This window comes from Delphinus delphis, chromosome 8 (assembly GCF_949987515.2).
Source record: "Delphinus delphis chromosome 8, mDelDel1.2, whole genome shotgun sequence".
In the NCBI taxonomy this organism is placed as follows: domain Eukaryota; kingdom Metazoa; phylum Chordata; class Mammalia; order Artiodactyla; family Delphinidae; genus Delphinus; species Delphinus delphis.
In genome coordinates, this window is record NC_082690.1 from 15,786,379 (window position 1) to 15,803,303 (window position 16,925).

General features: G+C 37.8%; 1 protein-coding gene across 5 annotated transcripts in view; it reads left to right on the forward strand.

Annotated features, from left to right (window-relative positions):
* DDX6 (DEAD-box helicase 6) overlaps positions 1-16,469 on the forward strand; it is a 34,428-nt gene extending 17,959 nt beyond the window's left edge. For 4 of the 5 annotated variants that reach the window (XM_060017838.1, XM_060017839.1, XM_060017840.1 and 1 more), the window contains exons 6-14: positions 904-1,050; positions 2,181-2,275; positions 4,027-4,149; positions 4,628-4,756; positions 6,172-6,288; positions 9,443-9,506; positions 10,334-10,435; positions 10,917-11,123; positions 12,125-16,469. In XM_060017838.1, coding sequence (XP_059873821.1) covers positions 904-1,050; positions 2,181-2,275; positions 4,027-4,149; positions 4,628-4,756; positions 6,172-6,288; positions 9,443-9,506; positions 10,334-10,435; positions 10,917-11,092 — 953 coding nt within the window. In that variant the 3' untranslated portion in view covers positions 11,093-11,123; positions 12,125-16,469. The remainder of the gene's footprint in view (positions 1-903; positions 1,051-2,180; positions 2,276-4,026; positions 4,150-4,627; positions 4,757-6,171; positions 6,289-9,442; positions 9,507-10,333; positions 10,436-10,916; positions 11,124-12,124) is intronic. The other variant, XM_069540910.1, reaches the window with a different exon arrangement.
* Positions 16,470-16,925: the final 456 nt, after the last annotated feature.

Genomic DNA, 16,925 nt, shown 5'->3' on the forward strand with positions numbered 1-16,925 from the left:
TTGTTTAAACTGTAAATGGCGATTTAAATCTTGGAGCGATTACCATCTTTTTTTTAGTCAGAACTTAAATAATCTGGAATTCGTATTTATCCTTTTCACGGTTTTTGGCCTGGTTGTCTTGTAAAAATGATTCCTAACTTTTTTTAAAGAGATTTTCTAGTTTTCAAAGTTCTTTTACATATTACACAGCTATGACAACATTCCAGTGAGATAGGCAAAATAAGATTATCGTCCTGTAGATAGATAGGAAAAGCTAAGATCTTGAGAAGTTAAATTATCTGACATAGATACTTACAAACTATGGAACTGAAATGTTTCTTGTGACAGCTGTGTGTCTGCAGAGTTCCTTGTAGAAACATGAACTTTTTCTCTTTAAAGCCTTGTGGTTTGGGGATTTTAAGAGGTTAGGCAGTAAGGAAGAAACAAATTTCCATAACTGTACCCAGAGTAAGCTAATAGAGTTAAGTTTTCATCTCTGAAGCTTTTTCTTAAATTTTCAGCTGTTTTTTCCCCCAGCTTTCTTGATCTATAATTATTATTTCTGCCCTCTCTCTGTTACTTACTTTCATATGATGTAAATAGAACTGGGTGGCAAGAGTTTCTTATTTGGGTATTTTGACTAGTGAATCTCTTACTAAAATATTAATGAACTTTGGGCTAATAATTGACAACTCAAAGAACCCTTTAAGGGTTTGTAAATAAGAAGAGTACAAGAATTGTATAGCATTGTTACTGAGGAATAGTCTAAATCTGGAACACTATAATAGGTTCTCTTTTTTTTTTTTTTTAGGAAATTTATTCATTTGAGTGTCTTAATTACGAGGGGAAATATTTCTGTAGCTTCTTAAACTCTTAATATATGCTGTTTTTTTTCTGTTTTCTCTGTTATTTGTTATTTTCCAGCAATGGTGATTGTTCCCACTAGAGAACTTGCTCTACAGGTCAGTCAAATTTGCATCCAGGTCAGCAAACACATGGGAGGGGCTAAAGTGATGGCAACCACAGGAGGAACCAATTTACGGGATGACATAATGAGGCTTGATGATACAGGTAGGAAATGATTGATGTAAGGTGGCTGGCTCGCTGTAATTCCACACACAGGTGTTTCCTTTCAGTAACTTATTAAAATTGTTTTTAAATTAATAAGGAACAAACATTGCAATATAAAAATGAATAAAGGAAATGACCATTTCATTCAAGCAAAAAAAACAAATTGTTTTAGTAATAGAAAGAATATTCAACCTTACTAATTTTTTAAATTGTACATAAAAACAGTAAAGTGATATTGTACCTGTCTGATTGACAAGGTTAATTCAGATTGGCAAGGCTAATTAGTAACCAGTAATGTGAGTTTGTGGAGAAGTTGGCTGTCTTGCAACATGGGCGTATAAGTTGATATAATCTCTGTGGTGGGCAATTTGGCATTATATTTCAAAATTATAAATGTATATTTTTAAGAATCTTTTTTTGAAGAAATAACTGGACAAATGCAAGGTTGTTTACTACAGCATGGTTTGTAGTACTGAAAAACTTGGAGCAACCTGAATGTCAAGGGAGTTTGGCTAAAATACATTGGATATAGTCTGAAGGGAATTCTACACGGCCATTAAAGAGTGAAGCTGACCTGTATTCATTTTTTAATGAAGAGTTCTCCATGGTACATTATTTAGTGAACAAAGAAAACAGCAAGAATGAAATCCACTTATATAAAATTATACATAGAATTTTAGTCAAAATTTTACATATGATTATCATTTAATTAGTTTAATTATTATATTCTTTGTGCTGTCCTGTTATTTAAAATGATTATTTTATTTGATCCTTACTACAGTCTTCGGAAGACCCTTGATCTAGATTAAAGGCAAGCTACTGTATCAGAAGCTTGGCATACCTTTTGTTTTTCCTTGGGGGTTGCCCCAAGACAAGGAAGTATGCCCCTTATTTGGAGCAGGTGATTTGGGAAGTTGTAGCCCCACCCCCATGTAGCACTGAAACTAACAGGTATTCTCTAGCCAACCAAAGATGAAATGGAAATCCATATTCTAAAACACATCTGTGCCTCTTTGTATTATTCCTGCCTCTACAGCAGTATTTCTGATAAAATATATGATATAAACCTTTACTATATCCTTTTTGCCCCAACTAAAATTAACGAAAATATGTTTTCTAATCTTGTGTAGTGCATGTCGTGATAGCTACCCCTGGGAGAATCCTGGATCTTATCAAGAAAGGAGTAGCAAAAGTTGATCATGTCCAGATGATAGTATTGGATGAGGTAATGTCTCTTCATTTGGAAATATACTATTCTGTACTACTCTGGCTTTGTTCATAACTGCCAGTGAATGAAGCATAACCTCTTTGTGTTTATGCGCTTTTATTTGTTTTGTTTTGTTTTGTTTTAATATTTGGCTGCATTGGGTCTTCGTTGCTGCACGCAGCCTTTCTCTAGTTGTGGCAAGCGGGGGCTACTCTTTGTTGCGGTGGGTTGGCTTCTCTTGTTGCAGAACACAGGCTCTAGGCACACGGGCTTCAGTCGTTGTAGCACGCAGGCGCAGTAGTTGTGGCTTGCAGGCTCAGTAGTTGTGGCACGTGGGCTTAGTTGCTCTGTGGCACGTGGGATCTTCCCGGACTAGGGTTCAAACCCATGTCCCCTGCATTGGCAGGTGAATTCTTAATCACTCTGCCACCAGGGAAGTCCCTATGACCTTTTAATAAATGCATGACTCTTGTCGGTTCAAAGTAATTTGCTTACAAAACATGTTTTACCCTTTAAAAACAATAGATGATAGGAATTTATAGGACTAAATCAGCCTTGTGTCTTTTTCTTAGTAAAGCGAGGTTTTTATTTTTCAGTGAGAGAAGTTGTTGAATAATCTCAAAGCCAAGTTCATTCAAAGTCTCTTTCCATTCTGTGATTCATCTTAAGAAGCATGTAATGTCTCTAACCCCTCATTTAACATACAGCTTTGTATTGTTTGTTTTTTCGTCCCTGTTATAATGTGTTATCTCACCAGGTTATAAGTGCCTTTTAAGAACTTATTCAGCTCTGCATCCTTAGGACTTAGCAGTGTTTTATACATATAAGAAACCAGTGTTGATGTTTTTAAAGTTATTTTCCTGTTGGGTCTGTGTTTTAGATTACTAGAGCAGTTTCGTCATGATCTATTCAGAACAGGTTTTTATCTTTGAGTAATGAGAGCACATTATTATTATTAGTTACTGCATGCTAGCACTAAGTGCTTTACGTGTTTTTTCATTTAATTTTTGCAAGAATCCTATAAGATAGGTATCCTATAAAGTAGTTACTACAGTAAGAAGACATCTTAATTTTTAAATTGTGGAAACTAAAATAGTGGTTAAGAAACCTCCCAACATAGCTGATAAGGAGACAAGTTTTTGTTTTTTTTTTTAATTTATTTATTTATGGCTGTGTTGGGTCTTCATTTCTGTGCGAGGGCTTTCTCCTGTTGTGGCAAGCAGGGGCCACTCTTCATCGCGGTGCACGGGCGTCTCATTATCGTGGCCTCTCTTGTTGCGGAGCACAGGCTCCAGACGCGCAGGCTCAGTAGTTGTGGCTCACGGGCCTAGTTGCTCCGCGGCATGTGGGATCTTCCCAGACCGGGCTCGAACCCGTGTCCCCTGCATTGGCAGGCAGACTCTCAACCACTGTGCCACCAGGGAAGCCCAGGAGACAAGTTTTAAACCCAGGTAGTTTGACTCTGTAGCCTGTACTTTTAACCACTATACTATAATGTCTCTGTAATGGAAGTCACATTAAAATTTTGTTATGGGAACAAGGATTATTTCTGTCTGGGACTTTTTTTCCTTGGAGGATGAGTATTACAGACTTTTCCCCTTCTGAATCACTGGTAACGTGTCTTGGTGCCTTTGGACTACGCAGTGTTGCAGAGGACTTACTGTTTACAACCAGGAGCATTCCATGAACTTGCTGGATGATGCCTTATTAACCAAAGACCTTAGACATTATTTCATTGTGTTTAAGATTGTCTTCTCTTTGTACTACAGGCAGATAAGTTGCTGTCACAGGATTTTGTGCAGATAATGGAGGATATTATTCTCACGCTACCTAAAAACAGACAGATTTTATTATATTCTGCTACTTTCCCTCTTAGTGTACAGAAGTTCATGGTGAGTATAAACCTGTACTTGGAAGCAGTACTATTCTGTTGTCCATGAGTATATCTTTATCCATAATTACATCTTACTACTAGTCTTTATTACACTGATCTCAAGTTTGGGGCTTTTTCTTCAGCTGATCAATTAAGGTTTGTTGTGCATAAATTAACTGATTTTTTTAAGATACAAAAGTAATTTGATTCTTATTTGTTCACTTAGCTTTTGGTGTCAGACTGACATAGCCATTGGTTCTAGATAAATTGATTACAGCATAATTCTATATTTAAAGTACAAAATAGTAACTTAGCTGTATATCTGAATGTTATATCTCCCATTTTATGGTAATTTACTTCTTCCATGACAGATAATAACGTTTTAAAGAGGGCTCCATTCTTTAAGAGTTTGTCAGGCAGAAATGTATGAGGATATATTCTGAGTTTAAGAAATAGACTCTGCTTTCATTTAAATATGAGACTCTTCTTTTTTTCAGAATTCCCATTTGCAGAAACCCTATGAGATTAACCTGATGGAGGAACTAACTTTGAAGGGAGTAACCCAGTACTACGCATATGTAACTGAGCGCCAAAAAGTACACTGCCTCAACACACTTTTCTCCAGGGTAAGTCTGTTAGGCTTCAGCGGCTGAATGTTGTCCGTTACTTACTACTTAACCTCAGTAAAACAAACAGTTGTATCAGTTTTCTCACCATTTTCTTTTTCTTTCTTTCTTTTTTTTTTTAAATACTTATTTATTTGGCTGCGCCGGGTCTTAGTTGTGGCATGCAGGATCTTTTAAGTTGCAGCATGTGGGCTCTTAGTTGCAGCATGCGGGATCTAGTTCCCTGACCAGGGATCAAACCCGGGCACCCTGCACTGGGAGCACAGAGTCTTAACCACTGGACCACCAGGGAAGTCCCTCTCAGCATTTTCAGTGTAAAAAAAATTCCTTAGTTTTTCCTAAAGGTAGTTTGTGTTGTTGATCTGACGCTGATACTGTATGATTGTCAAGTCACAGGCACTTCTAATTTGATTCTAAAATAATTTGACCTTAATTACAGATAATCCTCATTATTCTCAGTAATTATAATTGTTCCGTTGTAGGCAGATTCTGTTTTTGCAAATTTGCCAAAATTTCCTTGTCACCCCAAAGTCAGTACTCAGGTGCTCTTGACGTCATTTGCAGACATACGTGAAAAATTTGAGACCTCGTGCGGTTTCCCCCGCTTTCTTGTTTCAGCTCATACTATAAATGAGCACCCTTTTCACCGTCTATTTGCCACATTTCCCACATTTCTGTGCTTTTCTGTTGATTTCACTCTTTTAAATGGCCCCTAGGCATAGTGCAGAAGTGTTGTCCAGCGCTCCTAAGTACAAGAAGACTGATGTGCCTTGCAGAGATAATGTATTAGATAAACTTCATAAAGGCATGAGTTACAGAACTGTGGGCCATGAGTAAATAAGGTGTCTTTAAACAGTAACACTGTTTAAACCAAATTCCTTGGTGGTCCAGTGGTTAGGACTCCGCGCCTCCACTGCAGAGGGCATGGGTTCAATCCCTGGTCAGGGAACTAGGATCCTGCAAGCTGTGTGGCAGGGCCAAAAAAAATAAAATCAGTAACACACATAAAACAAGGTTATCTGTTGGCCCGTTGATGAAGAAGTTAAGTGTTCCTCACAGGAACCTAACCCTGTATTTCCCCTGGAAGCAGTGGTCCTATATTCAGTAATTCAGTGTTTCCAGTAACTGTATAGAACATAACTACCTCAAGTAATGAGAATTGTGTTTTACTCCTGTTGGCAATTATGCAGCCCTTATGAAAAATACTCTGCTACAATAAAACTTACTCTACAATAAAAATTACCTTCAACTGCTATGTAAATGAAATAGTACTTAAAATTTTTACAGTTTTGCATCTCTCTTATATTATGAGATTCTGAGTCTTAGATGATATTTTCAAGATTTGGCAAAGTTAATGAAGGTTTTTGTTTTCCTTCCTTACGTCATCTTTTGTTTTGTTTTCCCCCTGTGCTCAGCTTCAGATAAACCAGTCGATCATTTTCTGTAACTCCTCTCAGAGAGTTGAATTGCTAGCCAAGAAGATTTCTCAACTGGGTTATTCTTGCTTCTATATCCATGCTAAAATGAGGCAGGTGAGTATAAAACTTGAACTTGTATAGATTTTTTTAAAAACCTTTTTCTTAGTATTTCTTGGATTTTGTTTTAATGCTCTTCCAAATGCCGTGAGTTTAAGAATAAATTATTCCTTAGCAGGCAAAGGACCATTCATTTTAACCTCTCTGAGGTTAGGTTTTCTAACTACAAACAGGGTTAATAGTACACATTCTTACCTCACAAGGTTGTCAGGAAGATTGAGATTATGTATGAATGAGTAGTTTGTAAGTTGCCAAGCATAATAGAAATGTGAGATTTTATTCCCTTCCTTCCCCATATTCTTAGATTTGGGCTAGTATTTAATACAGTAATCACTAGCCACAGGTGGCAATTTAAAAGAGTTAAAATTTAAATAAATAAGTGAAAATTAAACAATATTTAAAATTTAGATTCAGTACAATCCCTGTCAAACTACCAATGGCATTTTTCACAGAACTAGAACAAAAAATTTCACAATTTGTATGGAAACACAAAAGACCCCGAATAGCCAAAGCAATCTTGAGAAAGAAAAACTGAGCTGGAGGAATCAGGCTCCCTGACTTCAGACTATACTGCAAAGCTACAGTAATCAAGACAGTATGGGACTGGCACAAAAACAGAAATATAGATCAATGGAGCAGTATAGAAAGCCCACAGATAAACCCACTCACATATGGTCACCTTATCTTTGATAAAGGAGGCAAGAATATACAGTGGAGAAAAGACAGCCTCCTCAATGAGTGATGCTGGGAAAACTGGACAGCTACATGTAAAAGAATGAAATTAGAACACTTCCTAACACCATACACAAAAATAAACTCAAAATGGATTAAAGACCTAAATGTAAGGCCAGACACTATAAAATTCTTAGAGGAAAACATAGGCAGAACACTCTATGACATAAATCACAGCAAGATCCTTTTTGACCCACCTCCTAGAGAAATGGAAATAAAAATAAATAAATGGGATCTAATGAAACTTAAAAGCTTTTGCACAGCAAAGGGAACCATAAAGAAGATGAAAAGACAACCCTCAGAATGGGAGAAAATATTTGCAAATGAAGGAACTGACAAAGGATTAATCTCCAAAATATACAAGCAGCTCATGCAGCTCAATAGCAAAAAACACGAAAACCCAATCCAAAAATGGGCAGAAGACCTAAATAGACATTTCTCCAAAGAAGTAATACAGATGGCCAACAACACATGAAAGGATGCTCAACATCACTTATCGTTAGAGAAATGCAAACCAAAACCACAATGAGGTATCACCTCACACCAGTCAGAATGACCATCATCAAAAAATCTACAAACAATAAATGCTGGAGAGGGTGTGGAGAAAAGGAACCCTCTTGCACTGTTGGTGGGAATTTAAATGGATACAGCCACTATGGAGAACAGTGTAGAGGTTCCTTAAGAAACTAAAAATAGAAGTACCATATGACCCAGCAATCCTACTACTGGGTATATACCGTGAGGAAACCATAATTCAAAAAGAATCATGCACCACAGTGTTCATTGCAGCACTATTTACAGTATCCGGGAGATGGAAGCACCCTAAGTGTCCATCAACAGGTGAATGGATAAAGAAGATGTGGCACATATATACAATGGAATATTACTCAGCCATAAAAAGAAACGGAATTGAGTTATTTGTAGTGAGGTGGATGGACTGAGAGTCTGTCATACAGAGTGAAGTAAGTCAGAAAGAGAAAAATACCGTATGCTAACACATATATATGGAATCTAAAAGAAAAAAAAATGATTCTGGAGAACCTAGGGGCAGGACAGGAATAAAGACCTAGACGTAGAGAATGGACTCTAGGACATGGGGAGGGCGAAGGGTAAGCTGAGATGAAATGAGGGAGTAGCACTGACATATACACTACCAAATGTAAAATAGATAGCTAGTGGGAAGCAGCCACCTAGCACAGGGAGATCAGCTTGTGCTTTGTGACCACCTAGAGGGGTGGGATAGGGAGGGTGGGAGGGAGATGCAAGAGGGAGGGGATATGTAAAGCAATTATACTCCAATAAAGATGTTAAAAAAATAAAATTTAGTTCTTCAGTCACACCACGTTTGAAGTGCCGTATTACATGTGACTAGCAGTCACAGTTTCGGAAAGTACAGATACAGAACATTTCCATCATTGCAGAAGGTTCTGATTTTTCTGTGTACCTCCTCAGGTACATCTGTTTTTACTATTTGCCTGTAGAAAAGGATGCAATCTATATTTCAGAACTTAATTCAACAGAAAATAAATTCAAAACTATCACAAGACAACATTTTGTGTTTGTGCTGACGTTGTGAAATTTCATAAGAAAGCAGTTTCTGTAGGCTAACGGGTTAAGAACTTAATCAACTCACATATGGTTTTCAAAGAAGCTTAGTGTCATGGATCAGATACCTTCTTGTAGGCCCCTAATATTAAAATTGTCACAGGAAATGAATGTATTAAATTGAAGAGAATATTTCAGAATGGAAGAACATTGTGTTGAAAAAATGTTTACCAGATGCTAGATTTATTGCTTTTGCTAGAGTCAGTGTATGTTTTCATTCTTGTTTTTTAGTTGGAAAGTAGTTATTTTTAGCTTTTGTATATAATAACTGAAAAGGTAAATAGTAGATGTTTTGGTCAAGCCAAACTTTTGGCATCTTTTGTTTGAAATATTTTAGAAGTATGGTGAAAATTATCACTAAAAATCCACTCCAGCAAAAAAGAAAAATACCTTTTTTTTTGCGGTACGCGGGCCTCTCCGGTTGCGGAGCACAGGCTTAGCGGCCATGGCTCACGGGCCCAGCCGCTCTGCAGCATGTGGGATCCTCCCCGACCGGGGCACGAACCCGCATCCCCTGCATCGGCTGGTGGACTCTCAACCACTGCGCCACCAGGGAAGCCCGAAAAATACCTTTAAGAATTGAGATAATAAGCAGCATATACATATGTATTCATATTTATTCCCATGGGAAACTAGTTTATGGTTAATTATTTTCACCTTTTGTTTTTAATTTATGTGTATTGAATTTGGCTCCTTTCTCATTCATGTAAAAAATAATTTGGGTATAAAGAACTTTGGGTAGGAGAAAAAAATCATGGCAGTTTGGGGGCTTGTGTGAGTTTTAATCAAATCAAATGCGTTACTTTGTTCCTAGGAACATCGGAATCGTGTATTTCATGATTTCCGAAATGGCTTATGCCGCAATCTTGTTTGCACTGGTAAGTATTTTGTTTCGTTTACACGTAGTTTTGTATTGTTTTTGTTTTGTTTTGTTTTGTTTTGTTTTGTTTTGCGGTACGCGGGCCTCTCACTGTTGTGGCCTCTCCCATCGCAGAGCACAGGCTCTGGACGCGCAGGCTCAGCGGCCATGGCTCACGGGCCCAGCCGCTCCGCGGCATGTGGGATCTTCCCGTACCAAGGCACGAACCCTTGTCCCCTGCATCGGCAGGCAGACTCTCAACCACTGCGCCACCAGGGAAGCCCCCTACTTGTATTTTTCGAAGTCTAAATTAGCATAATAATTGTGGGACTAGAAAAGAATTAGAAGGGATAGCCTTGCATATTAGCTTACCTCAGGCCTCTTATAAATCATTTAGCAGAAGGGGATGAATGAATTCTAAACAAAGCATAAATAATTACTGCTAGAGGATTATGTCTTTTTAGAAGTATTCTACGTTACACAACAAAATTTTTAAAAATAATTTTCTCTGTTAACCTTGGATTAAATACTCAAAAATAGACTGAAGAAAATTACACTCCTGAGACTCATTTATGAGTATATAGCTTATCAGTCATCCTTGATTTGCACAGTCACCTTAGACCATTTTTTTAAAACTTTGTTACAGGACTGGGAAAAGGTAACTTGTTGAGCAGAAAGCTGCTTATGGTAATGTGCATGACAGATAATGCCAGTAATTTGCAAATGCTTTTGAATTACTGATGAAGTGAATGAAGCTTAGGTTACATTAGAAATACATGTTAAAGAGTATTATGGCACCAAATTGAAGGATATAATGGAGTTTTGTGTTTTTGGTTTTTTTTTAAGATTTGTTTACCCGAGGTATTGATATACAAGCTGTGAATGTGGTAATAAACTTTGACTTCCCAAAGCTGGCAGAGACCTATCTCCATCGTATTGGAAGATCAGGTGAGGAAAAGGAAGGAGATGTTCTTTGTGGAGGTTGTTTGAGAAGTTTAATCACTAAATTTTGTTCCTTTGTAGAGTGTGGTATCAGTTAGAACAGTGAATTAAAACTAATTTAGTTGTTTGATATATCAAATTAATTTCCAACTCTTCCAGAACACTTATTTTAAAAAGTTAAAATAACTTTATGCTTAATTTAAGATTCACAAATGAGAAGCTCACTTCTCCAACTGTACTGTTTAGTATGTATATTCTGGCAATTTTTGACAGAAATGAGCACCCGTTTTTTCATTTGACAAAGGTAAAATAGCAGTGCTACTTGAGGCTGTGAAACCTGACGTTGTAACGTGTGTGTGAGTTCATATACTCAGAAGGGCACCGAACCAAAACATACATCCTGTATGGATTTGCCACTTATAGACTAGTGCTTGCACATTGATTCCCATGTTTAACTGTTTCATTAATTAAAATTGGTTTTTGTTAGGTCGCTTTGGTCATCTTGGCTTAGCCATCAACTTGATCACATATGATGATCGCTTCAACCTGAAAAGTATTGAGGAGCAGCTGGGAACAGAAATCAAACCTATCCCGAGTAACATTGACAAGAGCCTGTATGTGGCAGAATACCACAGCGAGCCTGTAGAAGATGAGAAACCTTAACAAGCATGTGTGTACCCGACAAAATAGCAAAGTGAGCATAATGTTTAAAGAAGGGAAATCAAGGTCCTCTTTCCTGGGGCAAAGTTGATGTTCCACGATATATAATTAGCAGTAAAGGATGAAATACCTCTTGGCATAAATGACAGTAAACAGGAAGTATCTTGAAGTTGTAGTTGTGATCTTATTGGCGAATCTATAAATGCGGTTCACTTGAGTATAGTCTTCCTAAGTAATGTAGTACGTGAGCAGTACTTAAGACAAATTCAGACTTCTAAAATAATGGAAACAAAAAAGAATCTTAGCGATTTTGAATGTGAAAATATTTTTGCTCTTTATCACTCGGTCATCTGTTAGTGTTCACTCTTAATTTCTAATGGGAACCTTAATAAATTATGTTAAATTACCTGTAAAATTTTATTGCTAAAGGTGTAATCAGGTTATGATGATAACTGTCTTATTTTAAATGCCCACTGTGGTTTCCTGCAGATGGTTTCTCATCTTTTGGTGACTGTTGGGCTCTGGTAGAAATGCTTAAAACAAGGCTTAACATAGGGAAAAACCCCTAAAACAGCCTACATTCCTCTAAGGAAACTGATTTAATTTGAGAGCTGTTAGTTTCCAAATCAGCAGTGAACATTCTACCTGTTACTATTTTTAGGTTTTTCAAATTACTCTCTTCACTTTAACCTTTTTATCCTAATTTAAATGTCAAACACAAAACCCTTGGACAAATATAAAACTAGCCCATGTTTGCTAATACATTGGTAGGCTGTTGAGTTCATGTACGGTTTAAAAAAAATTTTTTTTTTTTAATTGTCATAGAGACTGCTGCCTGTTACCAGAACTTTCAGGGTTTCATTCTGTCTCTGGGATACATAGCAGAAATTCCTTAATCCTGAGTGAATTCTATAGTAGGCAGACAGGCTCAGTAGAAGCTGTTATAGAGAGCAGTGGGATGGGGATTGTGAACACCTATGTATCCTAGTTCGTATTGCTTTCCTGGCATTAATTTTAGGCTTCTTTTTTCTTTAGGTTTTGACAAACTACAGAAGGCTCGTTTGGATCTGTGACACATCGATTTTGGGGGGATGCTCTTCTCTTTGTGGGTTTTTCATCTTCTTTTATTTTGGAACTATGAAGACTTAAAAGAGCTCAGACATTTTTTCTTTTTTTTAATTGGTGAAGAGAAAAAAGCTAAAAAGGAATTTACCTTTTTTGTTCCACTTGTTTGCACTGTGTGCTGACTGAACATTAGTTGCACTAACTGCTGGTTTTTTAAAAATGTTTTCTGGGGAAGGGGGACAAGGAAGGAGGAGAAAGAAGAGAAGGGGAGAAACCCTAAAAAGAGAAGAATCTTGATGAACACAAGCTTGTCTGCGATTTCAAAATTCTCCAACAGCTGACTCTTGAGTGCATTTCAACTTCTCCCTGGTTACTCATCCGTTTTTTAAGCCTGAAGAGCTTATTACTTATTTGTGCAAAGTGCCTTATGCTATGAGACCATTCAGAATATCATCTTTTAGACACAGCCCAAGGAATCAACAGTAGTATTGTTTTTTTTCTTTTTTCTTTCTTTTTAAAATTTTTGTCTTTCCGTTTTGGTTTCAAGTTGAAGTCTCTCTCTTCCCTTTCTACCCGATACTCAAGCCCAGGGCTGGAAGATGAAACGTATTAGTAATGTTAAACACCATTTTCTTTTTCTTTATGTGGAGGAGTTGATATGCAACTGCAGTTCATCCGCACTGTAAATACATGTATTTAAAAAAAAAAAACAATCCCAAGTAAAAATTTCTTCTGGGCTGAGTAGATGCAACATCATCGCTCCCAAAGGAAAGAGCAGTCTATCATTGCAGGAGCCATATGACAAGCCTTTTGTGCTCTATAGCAGAACACTAAAGACTGGTTTACATACACCTCCATTAGCAGTTATGGCACTTGATGTGTAGACGTTGTCAGAGCCTTTGACCCTCTTTCCTCTGTGGCAAAGCGTGTCCCATAGAAAATTGGGTGTGTATACTTGTATAAACTTTGTAAATAGGTTTTTTTCTGGGTTCATATATATATATACATATATATATATATATATATATATTTTTTTTTTTTTTTTGGATGAAGGTTGCTGGGATTAAGGGGATTAGATTGATTATGGGAGCAGCTAAAGATGAGAGGGGCTCAGTTTTCCGCAACACTAAATTCTAAAAAAGTACTTTGGCTTCTTACTGTAGAGAACAGACCTCTACAGGGACATCCTCTGTTGGAAAAGGGACCCAGAAGCCTGGGATCACTGCTGCCACACTTTGTCTCATATAGTACCTTTGGAGGAGGCCTGACAGAGAGAGCAAGGAAGCTTCAGAAACCTGTAATTCAAGATGTTATTTTTGAGACACTCTCTCTGATAATGTTTCTTCCCCCCTTTTTAGAAGTTTGAGAAACACTTCAAGCTCAGCAAAAGGGGACAAAGAATAATTTGCCTTGCAGTGTGGCAGTTTGATTGAGTGGCAGTTTCTTTGAGCAGTATATGTATAAAGCGTGGATTTGCATTTCAGAATATTAGCCAGTACCAGCTGTGGTGACATTAGCAGTTCTGGGGCTTACTTTCTGTGGATCTTCTCCTGTACTGTGTAAGTGTATTGCCCTCTGCCCACCTTGATACATAAACTTGCAGGAATGGGCAACCCCTGAGAGCTGTTAACTTTGATGCTACAGAAAGCTGCTTGCCATCCTCTTGCTTTGTGACAAGAATTATCTGTCATTTTGCATTGTAAATTGCTGGCAAATGCGTTACAGTCAATAGTGTTGCTTTAAATTGTGCCCCTCCCAACATGCTTGATGTTTGGCCTGATCTCCAGGCAAAAGGAGTGAGATGAAGCAAAACCAGTGAACTTTTTTTTTAATGTTTTTAATTCCCTTTTAACCCAGTGTACTAGGTCAATTAGGAGGCATCTAGGATTTTTTTTTAAAAAAAGGAAAAAATAAAATTAAAAAAAGTTGATTTCCATATGCCACTGTTTTCCAAAACCCTAAAATATTGCAAGATGTGTCCTGCATAAACTTTCATGCTTAACTCATCTGGAAAAAGAAATCAGTTATTCAGAGTGGCTTTTTGACTCTGCCTAGTTCTAAGCAAAATTGTGACACCCAGAATTCCTTGAGGATCAAAATCCTGCAGATGCCTCCTGATCAGACATAGCCCTAACTCCTTAAAAACTGTAGCAAGAGCTGCACAGTACAAACCCCAAAAAGAATAACCCATTTATCTGGTAGCCAAGCCACATGTGTCTATCCAGCCAATGTTGGTTACTAAATACAAGGCCTACTTAAGGAAGTAACCTTTTTCCGGGGAGGGGTGGGGGGAGGGAATTTAAAAGGCATCAACTTTTGACCAAAAATCTTGCCCTTGTACTGATGCAGCTCTCTTTCTCCCCCACCTCTGGCGAGATAAGAGGAATCATTCATTATAGAAGAAAAGGAATGCTCATAAATGAAGTTTTGTGTCTCGCTAGAGTGTGTGGGTGACTAAGCAGCGCAGTCTTTTTTGCCATCCTCAGACTGTGCTCTGCCTGGTGCCACATGCCTGTGGGTCCCTCTAAAAGCACAGACTTTAAATTGAAAGTATTACTGAAGTACAGCCTCTGATGAGGAGTGGCACTTAAAACTATCTGGGACACCACTATTGGACACAGTCTTGTAGAGGCAGCTGTCCAGTTTTGGTGCTTGTCTCTTGAATAGGAATTGTTAAATGGAAAGATGCTCAAAGGACTAGGTCAAAGCCTAGTCTTTTTTTTTTTTTTTTAATCGCCCTTACAATAAGGAGCATTGTTACTATTGGAAGTTGTTTTTGTGTTCCTTGCAGTATTGGGTGTTTATATTAAGTAATGATAATATTTTTCCACTGGTTCATTTGGATGAAAACTATTTGCCCAATTTTTAATATTTAAATTACATTCAGCACCTGGTTTAACCAGTGGTTATATAGTTGTGTAATGGGTTGTGGACTGTTACACAGCTTGCTGCCTCTGTCCTCCTCTTTTCCTTACATTCCGATGGAGAAACTTTCATGCCTTTTCCCTTAGTAATGGAATGGAATAAATTTATTCTAAAATGATCTTCCATGGGAAGAAGGGAGAGAGAAACCTAAATATAATCTCTAAATTATTTTCAAGTTGGTCCCAGCATCATAATATGGGTTGGCCCCAAAGACTGGGGGGAGGGGGGAGGCAACTGGTTATCAATATTTGTTTTCAGAATGAGATGGGAGCATCTTTCCTTTGCCATGAGCTTTGTGTTAGAGACCATCATGCTTGGGTTAGAACCAGACAACCCAGCACAAAGCCTTGAGTGTAAATTGTTGGAATCAAAACATCTCATTCTGATCACTTGATTTTTTTTTTTTTTTTAATAGGGGTGGGAGGGAGGTTACTTTGCCCCAAAAGGGAGGGTATCTGCACTAAGGATTTAGAAACACTTTGGAAGCTCATAACCTCATCAGTAACTGCCTTTAGTCACACTCCTGACCTTATAGATGAGTAACAAAAGGATGAAATAAGTTCTTGGGAATTAAGCCATGTTATTTTAATTTGCTCCTTTTTTCAGCGTTCTGTGTCTCTTAAGCTGTTATTGTGGAATCATTTTCTGGCAAAATAACCTTTGTCAAGCAAAATTATTGGCCTTGTGGGAGCTGACGTCAGTCAACTTTGGTGAATTTAAGTGGACTTTGGTGAGCTTATAGTTGTACTTTATATCCTTAAAGGTAGTTTTTTAAAACTTCCAAAGAAAACCCACTCTCCTTTCTGGTCTAAAAACTCATCTTTGGGGTAAAGAGTTCAGTGTCCAAAGGTTGTAACAGTTCATGAGGTAAGAGGGCGCTAGCCTGGCACCTGGATTCTGCCCCTCCGTAGCTGACAGATTCCAACAGAAGTGTGTTTAAATTCTCCAGTAGACAATACTGGGCGGGGGGGAGGGAGGGGTAGGGTTGGGTTGCTAAGGTACAGGCTGCTGTACTTTACCCAGTGGTTGTGAGGGAGGGTCCCTGGAGAAAACCAAGTCGCTAGTCCCTTTTTTGAAACAAAATTAAAACTTGAAAAAAATTTTTTGTTTAGTACAAAATGGGATAGAATTTAATGTCCCTAGCCACAAGGGACCAGTTCCACTGAGAAGTGAACAGTGGGAACTCAATTTTGAAAACATTCGGGGAAAGGGAAAATTGGCTTTCTGTTAATTGGCAGATGTTCCAGTGGGGCTGTTTTTGTTGGAATGTGTTATGTTGTATGTACACATATATGGACCAGAGCGTCTGCTGAGTTTATAAAGTTAAAAGCTGGTTGATAAAATCTTGATTTTTGTTACTTTATCACAATAAAAGCCCACTGGAACTTCAGATGTGTGTGTGGTGTGTCTTTAGCATCAGGCTGTGCGGTTTAGGAATACTTGCCTTTGAAATCATTTTTACTTACATAACTCACATTCTGGTAAAGCAGTAAGATTCTCAGCACTACTCCTCTGAATAAATTACGTGAGCACCTTTGTCCAGCCTTATTCATTGTCCCACCGTTTGCATTTCACTCTGTTTTCATAGCCTAAACACAGAACAGATAATCAGTTGGAAAGGAGAGAGATGTTGGTCCACAGTATGCCCGGGGGACTGCTAGTAGTCAGTCACCTCCTAGAATTGTTCAGATATTTTAGAAAGTTGAACAGAAATTACTTAGGAATTAACGATATGAATGGAATTTGTATTCTGAGACTGAGAAATACTAATGAAAGAAATCAGAAGACCTAAATAATTGGAGAAATCCAGACACAAAGCTGGATACAGCATCCTCGCCCCCCACCC